Source organism: Salvelinus alpinus, chromosome 4 (assembly GCF_045679555.1).
Source record: "Salvelinus alpinus chromosome 4, SLU_Salpinus.1, whole genome shotgun sequence".
Lineage (NCBI taxonomy): Eukaryota > Metazoa > Chordata > Actinopteri > Salmoniformes > Salmonidae > Salvelinus > Salvelinus alpinus.
In genome coordinates this window covers 45,175,880-45,199,257 of record NC_092089.1, presented here as the reverse complement: position 1 = coordinate 45,199,257, position 23,378 = coordinate 45,175,880, and the positions used below count along the sequence as shown (strand labels likewise).

General features: G+C 45.2%; 1 protein-coding gene across 4 annotated transcripts in view; it reads left to right on the top strand.

The window, feature by feature from the left end:
• Window positions 1-23,378, top strand: part of LOC139573692 (semaphorin-6D-like) — a 122,379-nt gene that overhangs the window by 67,095 nt on the left and 31,906 nt on the right. For all 4 annotated transcript variants that reach the window (XM_071397447.1, XM_071397446.1, XM_071397448.1 and 1 more), the window contains 5 exons: window positions 14,548-14,756; window positions 19,260-19,374; window positions 19,733-19,790; window positions 21,408-21,464; window positions 21,847-21,948. In XM_071397447.1, coding sequence (XP_071253548.1) covers window positions 14,609-14,756; window positions 19,260-19,374; window positions 19,733-19,790; window positions 21,408-21,464; window positions 21,847-21,948 — 480 coding nt within the window. In that variant the 5' untranslated portion in view covers window positions 14,548-14,608. The remainder of the gene's footprint in view (window positions 1-14,547; window positions 14,757-19,259; window positions 19,375-19,732; window positions 19,791-21,407; window positions 21,465-21,846; window positions 21,949-23,378) is intronic.

Genomic DNA, 23,378 nt, shown 5'->3' with positions numbered 1-23,378 from the left:
GCCAATCCCAGGAATGAAGAAAAAATAACAGATTAAAGTGTATCTCTACCCGGGAGAGAGACTAAATCCATGAGCATGGCTAATTTTAGATGGCACAGGGATGTAACGTAATGGAAGGTAGTCGTCACTATTGCTACTTCCAGACTTTAATTGACATGGAATTTCAACACAAAGGAAGGTACTTTTGTCTTTTTACTGTATGATTAGTCATTTAATAGGATAGACTCAAATGTAATTGTACCCTCTCCCAAAATAAATAATATTGCTAGTTTCTACTCTGGAAGACAATTTGAACATTAGATCATTTTTATTTGGGTTGTAACTATACCTGGGCCTCGTTAGAGATGTCAGTCTATTTCGATTGAAACTTAACTATCGTAGGGTTATGGTGTAAGAGACCTGACTTGCAAAGTCGACCTTCGCTTTACAAGGCATCACTTGCTATTTGGGGATTTTATGAACCCTAATGCCCAGGCGTAGCACTGTATGGAATGTTTTGACGGGTCCATTTAAAAGTGTGTGTGTGTATATGCACAGTTTCAAATGGATTTGATTTGGATGAATGCCAGACCACAAATTTGAAAGATTTAAGAGGGAAGAAAATGGGTGCAGTCATGAAATGAACATTTTATTGCATGTTTACACATTTTGACTTTGCGCTAATGTAGTCTGCTGGGCAGATTTGTGTAAATAAACAATACAACTATCAGAAGGAGCTGTTTTATAGCACGTAGAGTTGAGTTCGCCTCAGCTTTTCATGCTTCAGTTTTCTTCAAATCATATTTCCCTTATTTTCAAAGTAATATTGACCATCCAAATAATTAGTAGCATGTTATCTTGGTCATTCAATGTAAGACCTAGGTCAGATTGAGAAGTGAACCATGAAAATTATATTTAGAAATCCATTAAAAGCTATTTTGATGCCGCCTTAATGACAACTTGAAAATCGAATATCCTGGCACACTTTATTTGGGACACCTATTTAGGAAAAGTTCATTTGTACCCCAGTACCATATTGGTTAATTTGACTCCTTAGACATCCGCAATCACCAAGCAGGGACCTGTTTATAGAGTGTCGTCTTATAGCTTTAAAAATATCTCACTCCATTTAGATTTAGCTAGTTATTTTTCTAACGTGATGATTTGTAGAGCAGATACTGCAAAGGGCATCTATATTAAAAACTCTTCTCATATCCTTCTTAGTTGTTGTGCGGAATGCGTCACACCACTTTCTATTGGGGTACAATGCAGTCTCCATTCTAGAGGACTTTTCCTATTCGAAAATACATTCAATTCAAAACATGATGCAATTTAACATCAAGGTCAAGATAGCGGTACAGCGTCGCCACATTTCACATGAGGGGGGAAAGTCATCCTCTAAGTGAGCAAATGCGGTCGGTGATGATGAGGCAGCCCAGGAATAGTTTGACCAACCCTATCACCCGAGACAAATTAAAAGTGTCACCGACCTGTACGTGGCTGTTCTCACATTTCCTGTGATGTTCTATGATAAGCCAGCGCTGATATGAACAACTGCCAACAAAGGGCTGCCTGCCTGCCCGTTGAGCAGGGGGGAGAGGAGGCTTAGGGACGACAGGGTAATAGGACACCTCCAAGTATTGATTGGAGCAGAGCAGACGTCCAGACGACCCACAGGTCGTTCTGCGGCTGGCTGCTGCTATAGCTGTGGCTGTTTGTACCTTGAAGGGAGCATTTGAGAAACTTGACACAACACACAAAGCAAAAACACACGTTCACTTCCTATATACACTGAGTATACCAAACATTGAGAACACCTTCCTAATATTGAGTTGCACTCCGCCCCCGCTTTTGCCCTTAGAACAGCCTCAACTCGTTGGGCATGGACTCTACGTGATGTCGAAAGTGTTCCACGGGGATGCTGGCCTATGTTGACTCCAATACTTTCCATAGTTGTCAAGTTGGCTGGATGTCCTTTGGGTGGTGGACCATTCTTGATACAGACGGGAAACTTCTGAGCGTGAAAAACCCAGCAGCGTTGCAGTTCTTGACACAAACAGGTGCGCCTGGCACCTACTACCATACCCCATTCAAAGGCACTTACATTTTTTGAATTGCCCATTCGCCCCCTGAATGGGACGTGTACACAATCCATGTCTCAAGGCTTAAAAATCCTTCTTTAACCTGTCTTCTCCCCTTCATCTACACTGATTTGAATTTGATTTAACAAGTGGCATCTATAAGGGATCATAGCAGTCAGTCTGTCATGGAAAGAGCAGGTGTTCTTGTATACTCAGTGTATGTAGACACCTACAGAGCATTTCACCATGACACAGAAGGAGATTATTATCAAACTCTTTTACACACCCCCACAGTTGTACATTTGCCACACACAAAACACACGTTCCCTTCGTACACACGTCCAGTACACAACAAAACACAGACAATAGATACAGACACACACTCGGCGCGGTGTCACCACAGCCACAAGAGTAATAGCCTCCGGTTCCCTCCTGCACACAGACTAATGAGAATCTCAAATACGACAAGCAGAGTGCATTTATCACGCACTCACACTTAATGACACCATCGCCCAGGCTTAACGGCACCCATACACCACTATCTAGCCTGTTATAGATGGGCCTGTTGGTCTCCTCTCTTTCCCATTACGGCTGCCTCCTCATACCTTCCCACCAGTGGAGGCTGCTGAGGGGAGGACGGCTCACAATAATGACTTGAAAGGAGCAAATGGATTGGCATGTATTTGATACCATTCCAGTAATTCCTCTCCAGCCATTACCACGAGCCTGTCCTCCCCAATTTAAGTGCCACCAACCTCCTGTGCTTCCCAGGGCTGCTGAGGGAGAGAAGAAGTGAGTAGTGGGTGGTGGTAAGTCGGGGGGACGCTGGAAGCAACAGACAGCTTTTGTTTTTCTCCAAATCTCTCGCTCTCTCTGTTTTTCTGTCCATCTTTCATTCTCACCCTCGCACTGTGGATTTGTCTAGTCTCTCTTTGTGCCTGCCGCGTTTCGCTTTTTGACTTCAGGACAACAAATGCAGATGAGTGTTTGTGCATGGACGGAGGAGCAGCGGGAGGCTCGACAGAAAAATACTACATACAGCGCTTTGATCCACACTGCGACTGTTGTTTTGTTTGAGAGTGGGCAGCGTTCTATACAACGGCTCTCACCTCATCTCGACCCTAACGGAATGTCTGTCAAGAATGACCAGTCTGGTTTATTGTTTTCTATACATTTGAAAGAAAGGGTTGCTGCATTGTACAGTATTTAGCTAGCTTGATAACTCATTGATCGTGCTTTGTGAACTGTAGTCAGTGTCTCAACTGAATGGTAGAATGGCTGGATACACAGGCTGTTTTATACTGTATGTCCATCATAAAGATCTATCTAGAAGGAGAAAATGTGTGAACACTTGACACCAGCGTCATAACATGTTATGGTATGGTCATAACTATATCATAATATGTCATAACAGCTGACATAACGTGTCATAACACTGTCATGACTCATATATTTACACCTGTTGGGACATATTGAGTTATTTTATGGCTGGTTGTGACATCTACATAAGTGTCAAAACCCACATTTATTCAATATTTCTTTCCCTGCCAAGAAGTTTTTTTTTTAAAGTCCGTTGTTGTTGTTGTAATGAATTATTTTGTCAATTTTTTCCCCATCATATTTTAGATAACTTGTAGAAAATACACTTTATGACACTGTCAAGAAGCATTATGACCATCATAGTCATATGAGCCAGATAGACCTATCACGTACATGCCCTTATGTCATCAGTTAAAAAGAGGGTGTCTTGTCCTGCTCCTGAAATCTGTTTATGCATTCATCCTAGTCATCAGCAACAGAGCATTGGGCTAGGTGCATGTCTGATTTGTGCGCAATTACAATGAAAATGTTATATGGTCAATTTCTGTAAATGTTATATAACATAAACATACTGTTTTAAAGTAGGCTATGGTGTAATGGAATGTTTTGCCTTATGTAGGTGTCATAGCCAGCCATAAAATAATGCTATATATGTCACAACCGGTCTAAATATGTGTAATGACAGTGCTATGTCCATATTATGACAAGTTATGTCTGCTGTTATGACATGGTTATGGCCGTGTCATTACGTGTTATGGCGCTAGGTGTCAGGTAAAGTGTTACCGAAAATGATTTGAACTCTAATTAGTTGGACTTCTAAGCAACTCCGGAGCCCCTTTAACGACTTTTGGGATTTAGAGGAAAGATAAGAGCTTATCCTCCCTAAGGGCTGCAGGATCTACAGTATCTGCACTGTGATCAGAGACTCACTTTAACAGCTCAGAGACACATTTACACACACACACACACACACACACACACACACACACTCCAACCCTCAGTCTCCATGCCCATACTTAACCTTAGTCAACAATCTGTAGACTAGAGAAAGCATTGGTGGCACCAACTAGTAGGGCCGCGACGATACCAGCATGGTAATATTTTTTCTGTGGCAAAAATGAAAACACCAAGCAGACAAAACACTTTGATCCTTTAAAATCCTGCTGTATGTAAAATATTGTGTGCTGTAGTTTGGGAAATGAATAAATGTGACTCTGGATGACATAATGTTCGTTTCCAACATCAGGACTGTTTTCCTGAAGAAGTTACATCCTCTTCATGTCTTGTTTCCTTGCCACGATAATAACGAGTATCGCGATACTGGTATGCCGGTCCTGCTCCTCAATGACTCCTTTCTCTTCCCGTGCACCTAGCTCTGGTCTGGGCTAGAGTCATGAGATCCATTGTTTACTGTAATACACTATCCAGAAATAAAATATGTCCTAAAATAAAAATCATGAATAGTGTTATTCTAGTGTGCCTGTTTTGTTAGCTGTTGTTGTTTTGGCACCTTAACCTCTCAATGTTGTGTGGAGCTGTCAGTACATCTGCTGAACTGAGATTGAGTGGGACTGATTGCCTGGCTGATTCCAGATCAGTGCACTGAGAGGTCACAGACATCATCCTCATTTACAGCGACTGGTTCTTTCTCAGCACAACAGGGCTAGACTACATGTCCCCAGGACATAGTCTTGTCAGACAGGCCTGCGCTACCAACCCAAGCATTTTGATTGTACTTCAGACTGACACAATGTAGCCTTCAGCACACCGAGAAGAGCCCACTTCACATTCTGTGTATGAGCAGCCAATGTTCATGGACTTTCTTGAGCTGAGAAAGAAGTGCCACAGCAATAACATGAGATATATGGAGCAAAAAGCCCCCGGGGTCTCGGGGATGCCTCTCGATGATGTCATCAGTTGTGAGAAGGCGTTAATGAATTCCGGTTCATCCACTGAGGCCATTACCCCGAATGTAGGGATGCCCTGATAACCCTATGCTCGCTCGCTCTCGCGCTCTCCTGACTCTCCCTCAGGCAGTGTGTGATGGTGGTGTTAAGAGTGGCAGCCTGGTGGGTCTGAATGGGAAGGTGTTAGATTATGGGATGCATGTTGGGAATGGGGACTGTTTGTAGCCAAGACAATGATAAAGCGTTTAATCTCCACAGGAACAGTGAAGCACGCAGGCATGATAATACCATTACAGCGAGGAGCATTCTCCAGAACCCCTCCGCCGCTCCTCACCTGATTTATATGTCCCTTCATCAGCATCGACTTCTCAGATTGGAAAATCATTCATTTATTAAAGAGGTCGGCCATTTTGTGCGCCAGCTGCTAAAGAACGTACTGTTGTCACCAACCCGTCTTGCGTGCCCACTTCCTTTTCTAGAAATTATATTTCCTTGTGACAAGGATGGATCTGGTGGGTGACAGCAGCGTGATTGCGGACGCTATTTATCTTCCTTTCACAACTACTCTGTCTCTAATGTTACGCCTGAGTCCTTGACTAGGTGCTTTCTACATGTTTTCACACGTATCAGTGTGTGCTTGTCCTGCATCATAAGGGCTCTATCTATGGCTCTGACAAACATGGTACAGGTCCTTCAAACAGAATGAAAGAAATATATTGAATTGGCACAATGCACCTGAGATGAGTAAATTGAGGGGTTTGATTCATCTTCCTTCACTACCTCTAAAGTTCACTCGCAAATGAAACCAAACTCCGGAACACCGTGACACTCCAAATTCACTTCGATAATTTATGTGTCTTCCAACTTTCAGAATTGGAATGCAGAGATTGAAGTGCAAACAGTGAACCCATCTAATTGGTGCCTGGGGAGGTTCCATTTGCTAGAGAGCATAGAGAAAGATGGAGATCAAAGAGCTTTCTGTTAATAGAGATGTCGCACTCTCTCATTGTTCCCCACCTTAAATACGGAGACGGATACAAAGGCATCATGAGAGCATCATCACAGCAGTCCTCAGCTCAAGCACCATTCAGTGCCTTAAAGAAAGGTTGCTCTCCACATGTTTTAAAACATATTATTTACTTAATTGACCCCGTTTCTAAGGGGCTCAGTCTCAATACCTCTCCTTGTAATGCCATGGTATTGAAGGGTAGAAAGAAAATACCAAAGAACACTCCGTCTCCTTCATGAATTGTTCCTTTCGTTATGTTAGAACATTAGTTATTAAACCTAGTGTACAGTTCAAGGTTGGCCATAACCGTAAATGTTGTTTTTTCAATTTTTTTCATCGCTCTGCAGTGAGCATAATTATTGTTGTCCTTCAGAATCAGCCTGGCACCGATACGCTGATAGACAGGCTTTATTTCTGCACTGGCAGCAGAACGAGGGCTCGCCAAGCCAGAGAACCACCGCAGTGCCTAATCAGAGCCGTGTGATGAGGGGGATCAGCACCACACACACACACACACACACCCTCTCTCACTCTCACTCTCAACGAGACCAAATCTAATCACAGGGAGGCAGACCAGCCGCTTAGCTCGGTCACCCCGCCCATTAGCTTGCACCGCCACCCAAGGGGCCCTGGCACCAGCAGGAAGACACATCTCCACCCCGCTGCTGCTCTGTACTGTACCACCAAGGCTGAACTCAGGGGTCCTAAGTGATAGGAGGGTCCAGGGCTAGCCCCCCCCCCCCCCGGTGGTAATAAAGAGCCACTGGAGAACGCTGAGCGATCAGCAACCTGATGAGCACTTACAGTGCTGCTTATTCACCTCATCCTCTCCTCCCTTTCTACTCTCCCTCGCTTATATCGGTGTGGCGCGTTTCATCTTTCCCAGCAGGAGTGTGGAAAATAGCATCTTCATCTGGCTGCTCTCTCTCCTCTACCCTCCTCTCCTCTCCCCTCCGGGTGGTCGGCAGTTCTGGTGAAATAATGATAGGCTCCGCTGGTACTTTAGTCTACAAAGCGTAGTGGGAGTGAGCACTATCTCTGTTCCTATTGTTGAGCTGTCAGAGGAGAGGACACTGCACGACAGCAGCGCTGAGTTTGCCATATTTGTATATTGTGCATAAAAGCGAGGCTTTGAATACCGCTGACTTTGATGTTGAAGATACGTTTAGTGTGAATACTGACAGTTTTGCTATTGTTTAAACTTTAATTTAGCTCTATGACTGATGTATCTTTTTTTTGTTCTACCACCCGCATCAACACTGAAATATTAAAGCTGTTGACATACTGCATGTTATGATACAATTGTATGTCATACTGGTGAGCCTGTTATTTTTAAGCATGTACTGTGGGAGTTAAACTGTTGCTTTGTGAAATCAAACTCTCCAAATGTTAACCTTCTCAGAAGCTGTTACTCCTGCTTGCAATGCAACTCTCTTCACCTTTTGACTTGTGCCAAACAACTGCCCTCTCCAGGTTTGAGAAAGTGCACTACTGCAATTGATAAAGAGCTTCACTGCCCTTCCCAATATGACTCATCCGCAATCCCTCCACAATCCTTTCTCCACGGTGCTAGATAACCAAACACTTTCCCGCCCACCTTTAAAACACCCCTGAGGGGAATGTTTCTGAAGACTGGCCGAGTCACTCTATGCACGGGATGGCTCCTGCTGTGTGCTGTTGGTTCTGGAGGCAGCCGGTTTGGAGTACTGAAATAAATATGTAAAAATAGAAACAAACACACCACACACACACACACACACACACACAATGACACCTCAACAAAAAAACATAAACACAGACTCCTGTTCCCCCGCCTGGGTCTGCTGCAGCAGACTTTGAGGATCCAATTATGATGCCCTTGAGGGAATGACAGTGCTGGAGTTTCTGTCAATAGAGGTTCAGGTAGTGTTTCTCAATAACACTTTGAATTATTGATGATGGGGAGATTGAGAGAAGGAGGTAGATAACATTCAGTTTTAGTTATGAGGTGGAGACGACGGGAGGAGGGTCGAGGAGGGAGCTTGAACGACATCTGCATTTTCCTGCTAGTAGGTCTGATGAGGTGACCCGGGGCTACACTCATCCGAAGATGTCACACTAGAAACAGTAGAGGAAAATTGAGATGGATGGATGGATACTGTGGATGAATGGATACTGTAGATGGATAGACAGAGAGAGGGATTTTCCAGTGAATTACAGGGCTTGTCTGAAGATAAAAATAAATAATGAAGATGAGGCAGACAAATGAAGAGGATAACCTTAGTGTGTGTCTGATCCGTCTCTCGCTTATAGCCTTTGGGGCTTTTTTCATCTCAAGTAGACACAAAGACGATGGATGACGCTCTCAGCGGTTCTCCCGATCGATCGGACGACCGTCTCAGTGTCTGTGTCTCGCATAGATCCCTGTCTGAAGTCTGGCCAGCTCAACCCGCTGTGGCGGGATGCCTTACAGGTTTAGGCCCAGACTGGTGGCAGAGGCACTTTTCTCCGAGATTGATACCAGTAAACAGAAAGTAATGGGTGCTAGTTATTTTTTTATGTATCACTGCTGTAGTGTGTTTGAGTTGTCAACATCTCTCGGTCCTTGAACATTGGTGAGATATTTCAAACCAATGTTTAGATGCTCACTTTCAGTCTCATTTTTAGAGAGCCCTCAGCCCACGGTTACTGAACCTTTGCATGGACTTTGTACAGTATCACTTCTTCCTATAGTACAACTTTAGTTGACTCTCACTGTCAACTTGATTCAGCCCAACATCATTACTAGAGAGAGGAGCTGGTGGGGATGAGTTGGAGGCTTGATGCGCTGCCCGTGGCTGACAAACAGGCTTTAATCTGTGGGGACCCTTCCATGCGGAAGGCGTAGAGCACTCTTACATAGGGTGACAATAGATGGCCCATCTCACAGGACAACCAGTCACTTTGTCTAAACCCTATGGGCGAGGAGGCCATCACAGCATCCCTTTGGGGCAAGTTGAGTGGCAGTGATGGCAGGGAGGGTCCTGACCTCCACTGACAGACACATTTCACCCTGGATGCCATGGTGCCCCGTATCTCCGCTCCCCTCTCCCAAACTCTTTCCTCCTGCCCATGCAACTGTCAGATAAAGACTATAAGGAGAGATTCCACGACACTGCCACCATCCATTTGAAATGCAAATTCCAGAACTAAGGGACTATAGGGGCCAAAAGGAAAGCAGCCAGCCGTCATTCCCTCTTGACCCAGCATGCTAATAGGGCTTTCAGAATGTTGTCACTGAGGCCTCCCTTGAGCCGCTTTCATGTTGCTACTGCAGGGCCTCTGAAATTCCCCATCAACTTCAACTGACATGTTGTTATTCAACAGCAAGTTTAAGTTGGTCTAGATCAAGTGTTGACTTCATTCACAGAACTTGGCCTGTCAAAGCCTGCCGATATTGCAACTCTGACACTGACATCCAACATTGTTGCACTCCTGCCCCAACTGAAAGTAGAATTCAAAGTAACTGATAAAGAAGTGTTTAAAACTACTGTGAAAGCAGTTAAACCAGCAGAGGCTATAAACGGCCGGAAACCTGCTGGGCTTGCTGGATGTGGTTGAACTTGTAGAGGTGCTTTCAAAGACTCCAGTAAGTTAATTTATGAGCAACAGTAGGATGAACTCCTAGCACCACCAGCATGTTGTAGTCATCTGAAAATCACCCATAGAAATCTCCTCCGTATCCTGCGGGAGCTGTTCCCCAATTATTGTCCAATGCTCCTTGATCCCAATTCCAATTTGCCTCGGCGGCGTCTGTGTGGTTAGCCATTGGAAATCTAATTAGCGAAGTTCCTCTTTGAGGGGCTCATGTAGAGAGTTGAAAGGGCCCTCGGGCAGAAGAGGGGCTTGTTGAGAAGTAGCATCTAACACAAAGTCTACAGAAGGCGGAGAGATGAGAATTCAGAGTGATAGGAGGAGCATCATACTTCCTGAAAACCGTATGTGCATCATCAGCTGCATACAGTGCTGCCACACTGAGCACTCTGTAGGGGAGTGGATGTCTCGGGGTAAGAGGAGAGTTGTCTGTGACTAGAAATCAGTCTCTATTCAGCAGCTAATCGTCAGCCTTGTGAATGTGCATCATGGCACAGTGTTCAGGTATCAACAGTCAGATGAACTCTCAGAGAGTAGAGTAAGGATGATGTTGCCCAGGCTTAACAACGGAATCTTCTGTAGCGCAAGGTCACTCACAAGACACATGCCTCGGATGAGTTTTCTCCCCAAAGAAGTTGTTTTTGCACAGCAGAAAATGTATAAGGTGTTGGTCAAACTTTGTCGGAATGAAAAGAAAACTGAGTGCCATTTCCTGAGGTAACCTCAGTCTTGAATAAACAATGTGCTTCCTCAGCTATGAGTTGTGAAGTTACCCTGTCACTCTATTGAGTAACTTATAATGAGAAATTATAACAGCATCTGTCTTCTATCAACTTGTAGATTTTCACACAGAACTGCTATTGCTATGTGCTGTACTGTGTACTCCATGCACTTGGATGACTTTCTAGTTATTTATCAAGCAGCACAATGGCCATTACACAGTCATAATCATTGGATCACTGGAAGTAAACAGACCAGAGAGAAGTCACGATAGCTAGGGGATACATGGTTAGAGAGCTAAACAGGCATCGCAGTGTTCCCTTTCCCAAATGAGGTAGACACACATCCACAAAGGCCTACACACTCCGACCACACACACATTCTGCGGCAGATCATCTGGCCCCCTGTCCCTGCTCATCGCCATGGTGATGTGATAGTCCCCAGCAGAGCCCTGGGTGGGTAATGGTCCATGAAGAGCAGGGGGTAATGTAACTAATCGTGTCTGAAATGACACATGCCAGGGACATGCACCCTCATTATGTAGGCCCATGTATACTGGGGGTGGACTCATTCAATTCCTACTTCTCTGGGGCCCTGTGGCGTCCCAAGGCACATAGGCGCGGGGGGGGGGGGGGTGTTGGCTAGCTATCCCCCTGTTATCCAAAACAGTGAAGGGATTCGCCTCCCCCCAGTAAAACGGCAGCGGTGTTCAGTTTGTGAGGTCACAGCATATCAGAGGGGGTGGGTCTGCATTAGGATAATGCGTCTCTATTGAGTTTGTACGACAGGTGTTTGCAGAAAATAAACATCCCTGGAGCAGACAGGTGCATAAAGCGGTTGATTGAGGATAAAATTGGCATTTATTCTAATTGCGTCTTTTTATGGAACTGTGGTCCCTGGCCAAACTGAAGCTGGGTCATAAAGATTGACTTGTTAAGGTTTATGTATGAATTAAAATGGATCCTTTTAAAAGATGACACCGTGGCCTCATCCACCCCTCATAAAGGCTCCCATTTTCTCATCATTAAGTTTCATTTTCACACAGTGCTGTGAAAAAGCCCTCAAACCACCAGACTGAAGACATCTCATCAAACCACAGAACCAGCACTGTGGTCTAATCCAAATGAATGTCAGATAATCAATGTGTGGCCCCAGCGGCCCTCAATTCCTTGCCCTACAAAGAGGACCAACTGCCAGTTTCTCCCAGATGGCTTGACAAGTCCAGTTCATTAAAACAAAATGATCCCACACCTCCCATCCAAAACAGAACACAGAGAGAGAGTGTGGGTCGGGATAAGCAGTGGCTTATATCCCATCGACAGCTGTCAGCTCATCAGCCTGCCTCTCCACTCACTCTGTAAAAGGCGATTTGATTAGATAAAGAAAACGGACAGCAACAAATTCCTAAAGGGTGCTGCATGGTTTACATGTTTATGGGGAGGGTGTGGTGTGTTTGTGACCTGGCAAGTTTTGGCGGGCGGCATTCGGTGTGGCGGTAGCAGCTGGACCCTGGTATCGGGTTTTAGATCATGCCCCTGTCACTATGGAAATATCCCATTGAGAAGAAGCTGAAGAATTTACGGGTTGATGCGATTAACAACATGAACACAATAGATGCTCCACATGCAGGGCAATTTGAAGGCAGGCCCCAAATATATTTGTAAAACCACATCTTAAAAGACTGTTAAATGAAGCCATTGGCTTTATGGGGCTTGAGCATAGTGAGTCTCTGAGTTTATGTCCCTTTTGCAACTTCCAAAGAAGTTGACTTTGTCACTGTGGAATGTCTATGCATGTCTTTTAAAGAGGCGGAAATCGGCCCCTGCTCTCGCAGTGATGCTTACCATCACATCTGTCACTCACTCGGCATGAAAGACTGGACGTGCATCACATACAGTACGTTTCAAGTCTACATGATAGGGTTCTTTCTACCATGTCACTGTCATCAAGCCCTAGATAAAGGCCTCTTGCAAAATCTCCACCACCAGCACCCGTCTGGAAGTGAACCCCAGGACAACAGTGTATGCAGCAGATCGAAGGGACTTATTCTGGTTTATATTACATTACTGTAGCTAGGATTTAATTGGATTACGTTGGGCATTTTCCACTTCCACAAGCTCCACATCCATCCCCAGCTGTGAGGCTCGTCAGCGTGTGGAGAACTTCACAAACAGAAACCGCAACTATTCAGGGTGCTGCTGATTAACACGCCAAGAAGCTCATCCACTCAGTGCCTTTGTGTGGAAATCTGTGGAAGGTCCAGAAGCCTCAGAGGGTCTGTAGGGACAGTGTATCTGTTGGTCTGTCTTGCCTAAGCTCCTGCAGGCACTGTGCTTGTCTTGTTGTGCACTGTGCTTGTCATTTTCCTGGCTTTGTAGCCATTGGATATATACTCTGCACTTGTCGATATTTGATCTCTGCCCCATCTCCATAACCTTTGATTTTCACACTCTGCATGTTTATGATCGTCGGTCTAGTCTATGCATATTCATGAGAGCAGAGAGACAGTTATGCAAATAATTTCGTAGTTTTATTGAGTTTATTTAGCATGTTTTTAACTGCGACTTTACCAAGGTTTTTTTTTATTTCAAGATCCCTCAAGCATTTGCATAATCAGTATAAATGTGAGCATACTCTTTAACTTGAGGGCATTGCTCAACCATCAGAGCATGTCCTAAGATCTTGGATCTTCAATGATAGATTCAGATTAGATGGGGTGACAGTGGTGTTTGGGGGACAGGCTGTTTGGCCTGCTCAGGCAGGAAGCCACCGCATCATATCCTGTTTGCTCAAGCTGTCTACCTCCTCTGAGAAGCCGAAAAGCCTGTGAGTTAATCCATTGGGAGTAATGTCCTCATATATCGCCCAGGCAGGACACGCAGGAGGCAGTAATTCATGAAGTTAACAGGAGCAGACACCGCCTCCCCTCGATTTATGACACTGTGATCATCGCTTGACCTCATCGCTAAATGCAACCGTCTCCTCTGAATCAGAATGAGGCAGCACGTTATCAATATTGATGGCAGTTCATATCTCTGTTGACTTTATTTTCGGCTCCCCATTTAAAAGCTGTGTGGCAGGATCGCATTGGTGCAGTACATCAATCTGGGCTGTGCTGAGTTGAAACCCTTAGAGGACACGCTGCCCTTATTAAGTTGGTGCCAAAACACAGGTCACAGCATTCTGGAGATTTAGTTGAACAAATCCCTGCGCAATCCGCATCCATCTGTCCTGGTCTCTCATCCCTGAAATCAAGCAGATGTGGAAATTAGCATTTCGAGACAATTCAGATCTGACGCATAGCTTACCTGAGTGATTAATAATGCAGAGAGTAAACTTTGCTCAAACATGAATCGTCTGACCTTCTTACAGGAGCCACTCGTTTTTCCCATCTAGTCAAACAATTTATAGTTTCTTTTTTTGTATATTAGGTGAAAGTGGGAACCTGTCGCCTCCCCCTTGGGCCTGGTGTCTTGGTGCAGACAGAGGGGGTCGCGTTCCCCTGTGGGGGCGGTGGTTAATTGTGTGAAGTCACCTGTGAAAGACTGAATGCTGGGAGTAAATGAGCCAGGTGTCCCAGTAAGTGGCCCTTGTGGCCTCACCTCTCTCTCCGTTCCTGTCAGTCTCCCTCTCTCTCCCTTTCCCTCTGTGTTCAGGCTGCCATCACAGTTCAGCTAACACTCAATCACAATGCCGCACTGGCAGTGAGCATCGCATGCTAATGAGAGCTTAGCATCCAAACTCAGAAAGTTCCAACAGCTACTGTAGAACATGATGCCAGAATTATAGTGATCATTATGAAGCCGATGCTGCTGTTGTAGTCATCCACATTAGCCTGTGACCGTTTTAACAGATATGGGTACAGCTAACTTTCGTTGTAGCTATGTTAACCTGTGTCTCACTCTCTCTCCTCTTCTAGGTGGTGGTGTGCCCGCTGTTGGCCATGCTGTTCTGGTGAGGCGTGGTAAACCCCTGCCAACATGAGGCTGGTGCCCGGGTCGCCTCGGCCCCTCCCCCTTCTGGCGGTGGTCCTGGCTCTAGCCCTCACAGCACTCTTACCTCACCTGGCCATGACAGTCACACCCTTCCCCCAGGACCTGGAGCCAATCAGCATTGGGGGGAGAGAACGTGAGTGCAAGCCCGTCATGATGCAATGTTGCTCCTTAGTTCAGGGGGGAATGAAGTTCTGATGTACTGTTAAAGGGCAGCATCATGTCTAGTTGTATGTACACATATTTTGTCAGTTGTCTTACAGATCTATGTCAGTAATAGGATGACTTCTTCAAATACATAATTGCCACTATCGAAATAAAATGGCTATACATTTTAGCTATATGACATCGTACAGCGTCTGATTGGGCCACACGTCAGTGGCACCTGATCAATAGGTGGTGTGGTCAGGAGGTCCTGACGGTTACAGTCGCCAGCCCCATCATTTATTTAAGAGGTGACAGAGACTGAGGCCTGGCGCTTTAATTGATCTATCTGGAGGAGTGGACCATTAGCATAAATAGCCACGCTAATAGATCTATATGTGGAGCCCATCTCAGGTGTAATGAGGGCCATTTGTCAGCAGGTCTGTAGGTGACTGGGCGTCAGAAACCCTCACAACTCCCCAGGATGTCCATTATGTATGGTAATACATCCAGCGCCCAGCTCCACCGCCAGAATCATCTCCCTCACAGAGGCTAATTGAAGGAACTGGGTTAGTGGTTTCCATGGCGACGCAGCGGCCAAAACTTTAAAGGAAGTGAATGTGCTGAGGAGTAATTAAAGGGACGAGCGAGCGTTCGCCGGGGTGGACTTATCCCGCTCCCTTTCTGCCCCACAGCGAATCACTGCTCCGCTTGACCCAATCACCCCGGAGTTAAAATCTTTAAACAGTCGAGCCGGACTTGCTTAGTTGGGGGAAAGATGCTTCCCCTGAGGAGATTGTAATTTCAGATAGTGTCCCATTTTAGAGGTCAAGTTGGACGGGAAGGCCTAAGCCAGAGGTGTCGATCTCATTTTTCCCAGGGTCGCATTCGGTCTTCATCGAGGTCCGGAGGGCTGCACTGATCATTTGTTACATTTCCTTTCCGTCAAAATGTGCTAGAAATTGCTCCCTGACTGTCTAGTGATTATTAGCGAGCTGGACAATCAAGAAACTGTATGAATATAGGTCCATCTTTTGTACACAGTTTTTAGAATTTTTTGTAATTTCAAAGTATATTGAGTTAGTTTCTCACTCACGCACACACCCCAATTCAAACCACCCGCGGGCCAGATTGGACCCCTCCAACCCACAGGCCATATGTTTGATACCCCTGGCCTGAGCAGTTAATGCAGCACGACGGGAGAGAAGATGGTCTACAGGCCAGCCTCGACGGATTGATTTTTATTGATTTTTATTTAACTAGGCAACTCCGTTAAGAACAAATTCTTATTCACAATGACAGCCTACCAAAAGGCAAAAGGCCTCCTGCGGGAAAGGGGGCTGGGATAAAAAAAATAACCAAACACACATCACGACAAGAGAGACAACACAACACTACATAAAAAGAGACCTAAGACAACACAGCATGGCAGCAACACATGACAACACAGCATGGTAGCAACACAACATGACAACAACATGGTAGCAGCACAAAACATGGTACAAACATTATTGGGCACAGACAACAGCACAAAGGGCAAGAAGGTAGAGACAACAATACATCACGCAAAGCAGCCACAACTGTCAGTAAGTGTCTATGATTGAGTCTTTGAATGAAGAGATTGAGATAAAACTGTCCAGTTTAAGTGTTTGTTGCAGCTCGTTCCAGTCGCTAGCTGCAGCAAACTGAAAAGACGCGACCCAGGGATGTGTGTGCTTTGGGGACCTTTAACAGAATGTGACTGGCAGAACGGGTGTTGTATGTGGAGGATGAGGGCTGCAGTAGATATCTCCGATAGGGGGGAGTGAGGCCTAATTTTATAAATTAGCATCAACCAGTGGGTCTTGCGACGGGTATACAGAGATGACCAGTTTACAGAGGAGCATAGAGTGCAGTGATGTGTCCTATAAGGAGCATTGGTGGCAAATCTGATGGCCAAATGGTAAAGATCATCTAGCCGCTCGAGAGCACCCTTACCTGCTGATCTATAAATTATGTCTCCGTAATCTAGCATGGGTAGGATGGTCATCTGAATCAGGGTTAGTTTGGCAGCTGGGGTGAAAGAGGAGCGATTACGATAGAGGAAACCAAGTCTAGATTTAACTTTAGCCTGCAGCTTTGATATGTGCTGAGAGAAGGACAGTGTACCGTCTAGCCATACTCCCAAGTACTTGTATGAGGTGACTACCTCAAGCGCTAAACCCTCAGAGGTAGTAATCACACCTGTGGGGAGAAGGACATTCTTCTTACCAAATCACATGACCTTTGTTTTGGAGGTGTTCACAACAAGGTTAAGCTTGTTGGACACTAAGAAAGCTTTGGTGTAGAGCGTTTAACACAACATCCGGAGAGGGGCCAGCTGAGTATAAGACTGTCTCATCTGCATATAAATGGATGCGAGAGCTTCCTACTGCCTGAGCTATGTTGTTGATATAAATTGAGAAGAGCGTGGGGCCTAGGATCGAACCTTGGGGTACTCACTTGGTGACAGGCAGTGGCTGAGACAGCAGATGTTCTGACTTTATACACTGCAATCTTTGAGAGAGGTGGTTAGCAAACCAGGCCAAAGACCCCTCAGAGACACCAATACTCCTTAGCCGGCCCACAAGAATGGAATGGTCTACCGAATCAAAAGCTTCGGCCAAGTCAATAAAAATAGCAGCACAACATTGCTTAGAATCAAGGGCAATGGTAACAACATTGAGGACCTTTAAGGTTGCAGTGACACATCCATAACCTGAGCGGGAACCAGATTGCATACTAGAGATAATACTATAGACATCAAGAAAGCCAGTCAGTTGATTATTGACAAGTTTTTTCCAACACTTTTGATAAATAAGGCAAAAATAGAAATAGGCCTATAACAGTTAGGATCAGCTTGATCTCCCCTTTTTAAATAAAGGACAACCCGTGGCTGCCTTCCAAGCAATGGGAACCTCCCCAGAAAGGAGAGACAGGCTTGGCGATGATAGGGGGAGTAACCTTAAAGAAGAAAGGGTCTAAACCATCTGACCCAGATGTTTTTTTGTTTAAGTTTAAGGAGCTCCTTTAGCACCTCGTGACCGCCTGCAGAGAGAAACTTTGTAGGGAAAAAGAGGGAGGAGTATCAGGGCTAGTCGCATTAGAAGGGGTGGGAGATGAGGAAATGTTGGACGGGCAAGGAGGTCAAATAGGAATCGTGACTTAATGAAGTGGTGATTAAAGTGCTCAGCCATGTGCTTCCTGACAGTAACAACCACATCATCAACATTAAGGGACATGGGCAGCTGTGAGGAGGAGGGTTTATTCTCCAGGTCTTTAACCGTTTTACAGAACTTTTTGGGGTTAGACCCACAGAGAGAGAACTGCTCCTTAAAGGAACTAACTTTGGCCTTCCGGATAGCCTGAGTGCACTTATTTCTCATTTGCCTGAACGAGAGCCAGTCAGCCTGAGTATGTGTGTGCCGAGCCTTTCGCCAAATGCAATTCTTGAGGTGGAGTAACTCTGCAAGATCACGGTCGAACCAGGGGCTGAACCTGTTTTTAATTCTCATTTCCTTTATGGGGGCGGGTTTGTTAATAATACCACTGAAAATATCAAAAAAATAAGTTTCAAGTGTCTTCGACAGAGGGGATCAAGCTGATTCTATACCATTTTACAGAGGCCAGTTCATGAAGGAAGGCTTGCTCATTAACGTTTTTTAGCAAGCGTCTATGACAAATCAGGACAGGTCCGTTTGACTGAGCAGCCGTTACGGACACAGGCTGTAAAACAGTGACCACTACGGTCAACACACAAAACACCAGACTGATACCGATCAGGATTATTTGTGAGGATAACATCGAGGAGAGTAGCATTTTCTGGGTGTTTGGAGTCATCCCTTGTGTGATTGGTAATAATCTGAGAAAGATTTCGGGAGTCCCATTGCTTTAGGACGTGGTCAGGTGGTTTAAGCATGTCCCAGTTGTTGCAGTGTTTTTGTTTTGTCCAGCTCTTGTGATAAACTTAGGTTCTAGAGATGCTTCCCGCTCCCCCCTCTTAATTTACACAGTTAAGTGTATTATCTCTAGCAGCACAGAATAGAGTCATGGGATAGCCCACATTAACAACCACCTGACAGTTAAAACAAATTGCAATCTGGGCATCTGCAGCAAATGTGGGGCAAAGGAAAAGCATACAAAATAGAAACTGAGAAAGCATACTGCAATCAGAGGGTTTTATCAAGTCAACAACCTATTTTCTCTCTCTCTCGTTCTCTCGTACTCTCTCTCTCGTACTCTCTCTCGTACTCTCTCTCTCTCTCGTACTCTCTCTCTCTCTCGTACTCTCTCTCTCTCGTACTCTCTCTCTCTCGTACTCTCTCAAACAATCTCTATTTTTGTGCTTGAATTCACCCTATTTTCAGATTCACACACTTGATTTCTTTAGTGCCTGGTTTGTTGTTATGGAGATGTTTTTCCCAGATGAACACTGTCACTGAACTGAGCTTGCTACTCTTTCCCCCTCCCCATGCAGACTCCTACCTGTACCCAAGCTTCCAGGGCCTCATGTCGGACAACGATACAGTACGACTGGGCCTGGACTTCCAGAGGATGCTCCGGATCAACCACATGCTCTACATCGCAGCCAGGTCAGTCAACACGCCTCTCAGTATTGTTCACTTAACTTTAATGCACTGGACTGCCTTACATTATCCCTGTATTGACAGCGCTTCATTGAATCCCTTTGTATTATTTTTGTCATTGTATCAGTCAACTGTATTGGATAGCTCCCGTTACATTCATATTGTCATACAGTAGGTTCATTATCTAAAAGGTTCCTCAGGCTCAGCAAGAAGCCATTCTACATCAATAAGCCTGCGTTAAAGAGCTGTGTGACGGACCCTAATCAATCTAATTTAGGCTAAGAACAGGCAGCTTGGGTGTGGTGTGGTTTCAGGGCAGAGAGGAGACAGCTTCAAATGTTTTCTGACCTTTGACCTCTTACAGGGATCATGTGTTTGCTGTCAGTCTCAGCGACTCCTCTGAGCAGATCGTCCCACAACAGGTAAGCCTTATGTTGTCTCACAAACACATCGTTTACATGAGTCATGACCTCATGGGTCATAGACTAGTGTATCATTGCAGCTGGCTGGACATAAGAGCATTACTGGTGGTTCAATGGCTCCTACTTTTCTGCTCATCTTTTAAATATAGCTTATTTGTGTTGTTTTCTTCTTACTCACCCGATCTCTTCATTCATGCAGATACGAAGTCATTTCACTTCAGACAGATATCCAATAGAAGTCATGTCGTGCACTCCTGGTTTTGAAGTGCTGTGCTCTCTCTCTCCCATCTGAATCGCATTTGTCAAACATGATTGCACTTAAATAAAAATCACTTTAAGGCTTGGGTTTGTGTTTGCTTGTGCCTATCGTATTTAGATTCATTTACAGCATGAGTCATCCCTATAATCAACATCAATGAGATCTAACGTTATTGACGTATATGATTGCAGTGGAAAGACATGAGAAGAATGATGTGTAGTGCAGAGAATTGTCGGAAGAGAAAGTATGTATTTTAAAGGACGTTAGGAGAACTAAGAATATGTGCATTGCATAGTACATAGTTCATTGGTCATCAGCCATATTACCAACCTGGCTTTCTCACTTTCCCATGCTTCTTATCTGTCTCAGTGAGCTCATTAGTGTGCGCCTGAGTCATAATCAAAAACCTAGGGTCTGCTTCATCATGGATCTATTCCTTTTCTATGGCCCAGTTTCAGTTCTAATCCCCAGTCTCCTCACCAGACCCTTCATGATCCCCCACTCAGAGATACTGTATTTCAAAGGCCTGGATGGGTATAAGCAATAAATAGCTAACTCCACCTCACTCTGCCAGAGGTCTAGGGGGAACTATTAGCATATTGCTGACGTCTATCCTATTTATCCTATCATATTGGATCTTCAATAGGGAAGTGAGAAGAGCCTTGGGGGAAACATTTCACTCCACTTTAAGGCCCAGAAGGGTAGCGGTTGAGTCTTGAGCCAAAAGGGGGACTTCACTTTAGTCTCTGGAGAAATCTTATTTCCCAGCATGCCCCATGGTGTTGATGAGTTTGTCGCTCCTGCAGGGAGGACAGCGGGGTCAGTAAATCACCCTCCCAGTCAGTCGGCAGTGGAACAGTGGATCTGCACTGGTGGGCAGTGCATTAAACCACCTTCAACCAGGCAACCTTGTTAACAAGTTGATGGATCTCTTCCTATTCACTCCACTAGCAGGGGTCACTGGGGGGTCAATGCTAGGAGATAAGGACGTCCAGGAGGACCATAGATTGTCCTGATACTAGCTATCTACTTCCCATAGGAATGCATTGCAGATTCCTTTCTGATTCCTTGATCTTCTTGTTGGACGAATTATCCATAGAGATGTCTTGTTGTTAAGAAGTGCAGGTGGATTGTGATGGATTGTATGGGAGATGGGTTGTAAGAGGAACAATAGTCTTTAGTTGCACGCTGACAAAGTTAGACACAGCTCCTCAGGTGTTTCAGATGTTTGTCTGTCTGATTGTTTGTTTGTCAGAAGCTTTTTTTTTCATCACTGCTGTCTCCTAATAGCATTTGAATGGCTGGGTGAAAAAAGGGTCTCTTTCTTGCTCTGACAGTTGGTTGTCTGTGTGTTGCAGAAATTGACTTGGAAGACAAAGGACGTGGATAAATGCACAGTGAGGGGGAAGAACAGCGTGAGTATCTCTCTGCCTTTCTTTCTTTCTCTCTGTTTCTCGCTCTCCGACTGTCTGTTATGGGATGTGGGAGGGTAGCACTAACAATAGCATAGATTGCTTATCAAAATGAGCACCACAGGTATCTGTAGTTCCAGAACCAGTCTCTGGCACAAGCAGCGTCAGCCTCCCAGAGCTCTAGTGAAACCATAGAGATCAGCACAGGGATTATGGGAATGACAAGAATAGGAACAGAAGTATGACCGAGGGGGCGTGCGTGCGCTTAGCAAAATACCAGTCAGTGCATAATAAGCTGTGCAATGACACCGCAGGTGGGGTGATAACACCAGCAGCCAGTAGTCACATTGTCGTCCTCTGAAACCCAGCTGTTTCCCTTTGACAGGATGAGTGCTACAACTACATCAAAGTTCTGGTCCCACGCAACGACGAGACGCTATTTGCCTGCGGTACCAACGCCTTTAACCCCACCTGCCGCAACTACAAGGTAGGACACCACACCTCTGTCACCTTTCGATCTAAAGCCCCCAGCTCCATACCCAGCACTGTTCTGAAACCTAACAGATGGGGTAAATAAGATTAGTTAAAAAAATTGTTGGACCAATGTCAGAGTGCTCTTTTCCGTAGCATGGGGTGGTTTAGCGGTTAAGGGCGCTGCATTCAGAGCATATGCCTACAGGTGTTGACATCCTGACTTTCTCCTAACTTTTTGGGAGAAAAAAAGTGTCCTCTCTATCTACAGTAGAAAATCATCAAGTCGACGTTGTCGTGCACAGATAGGGCTCCAAATTGCATAACCACTTCAAATGAGTGCTGCTATCCTGGATGTTGATGGAGAAACATTTTGACTCAACCGAGGTTGGCAGCGGTCTGTTGACTGAACACAGATCCAGGATGATAATAACAGTCTTTATTTACACATCTGAGGAATAAACTGCAACCGCAGATTTGAGATCATGTCATCCTCCGAGGGACAGAGTGGGGGAAAGAGAGGGAGGGAGAGAGCGAGAGAAGGGAGGGGAGAGAGAAAACAAAACATGCCTGAAAACTAGAGTCAGAATCCCAGGGGAGCCACTACTTTAGTTCCAAAAGAACTCACGCCACCTACTCTCCATGGCTAATGACTGCTCAAATGATTAACAACCCAAAGTGTGCGAGAGCGAGATCTCGGCTAAGTGGAAACATACAAAGGAAAATAGCGATACGTTAATCGTGACAACGGTGCGTAGATAGACTCATACTCCCCAGGATGTCTACCAATACAAAAGAAGTCTGGTTGAGCTGAGATGACATCACGGTTCTGGGCAATGATTCACGGTGTGTTTTTTGGAAGAGGGGACATAACGTCTACAGTCTGAGAAGTCCAATGGGGAGCTGGCTAAATCCATACAGACCACTGCAGAGGATTTACCTTTTCCGCCATAGACTCCCAATGGAAGACGTTGATTTACACTTTATCCAGAACAAATTCCTCTCCCTGTCCCGCTCCCTCTCGGCTCGGAAAAACCGGGAGCGATGACTACCCGGAGAACTGGGAATAGTGTGCTGAAGTGGAAATCATATCATGCAATCTGTCTGCAGCATTCCTTGGAAAGACTGAGGAGGGCAGTGGGTTCAGGAGAGGGTCTGTTAGGGTGAAGGGGATTGGATTGTGGGTGTGGACGGGTGGAAGATGTTTTATTTTGCACAGAGTGCATTTTCCATGTAAATTGATTGCCACAAAACACTCTGCCCAATGAGCCAGCTGGATCAAAGACAGAGGTTGTGTGATCAGGTGGTAGCTAGACCAGGAAGTGAAAACCTGTAGCCTCTAGTCTAAATCACACTGTACTGAAGCCCCAGAACCATGGTTTAGCAGACAGATCAGAGATATAACAGTAACAGCCACAGTAGCATTGGTGGATTTGTCACTTAGAG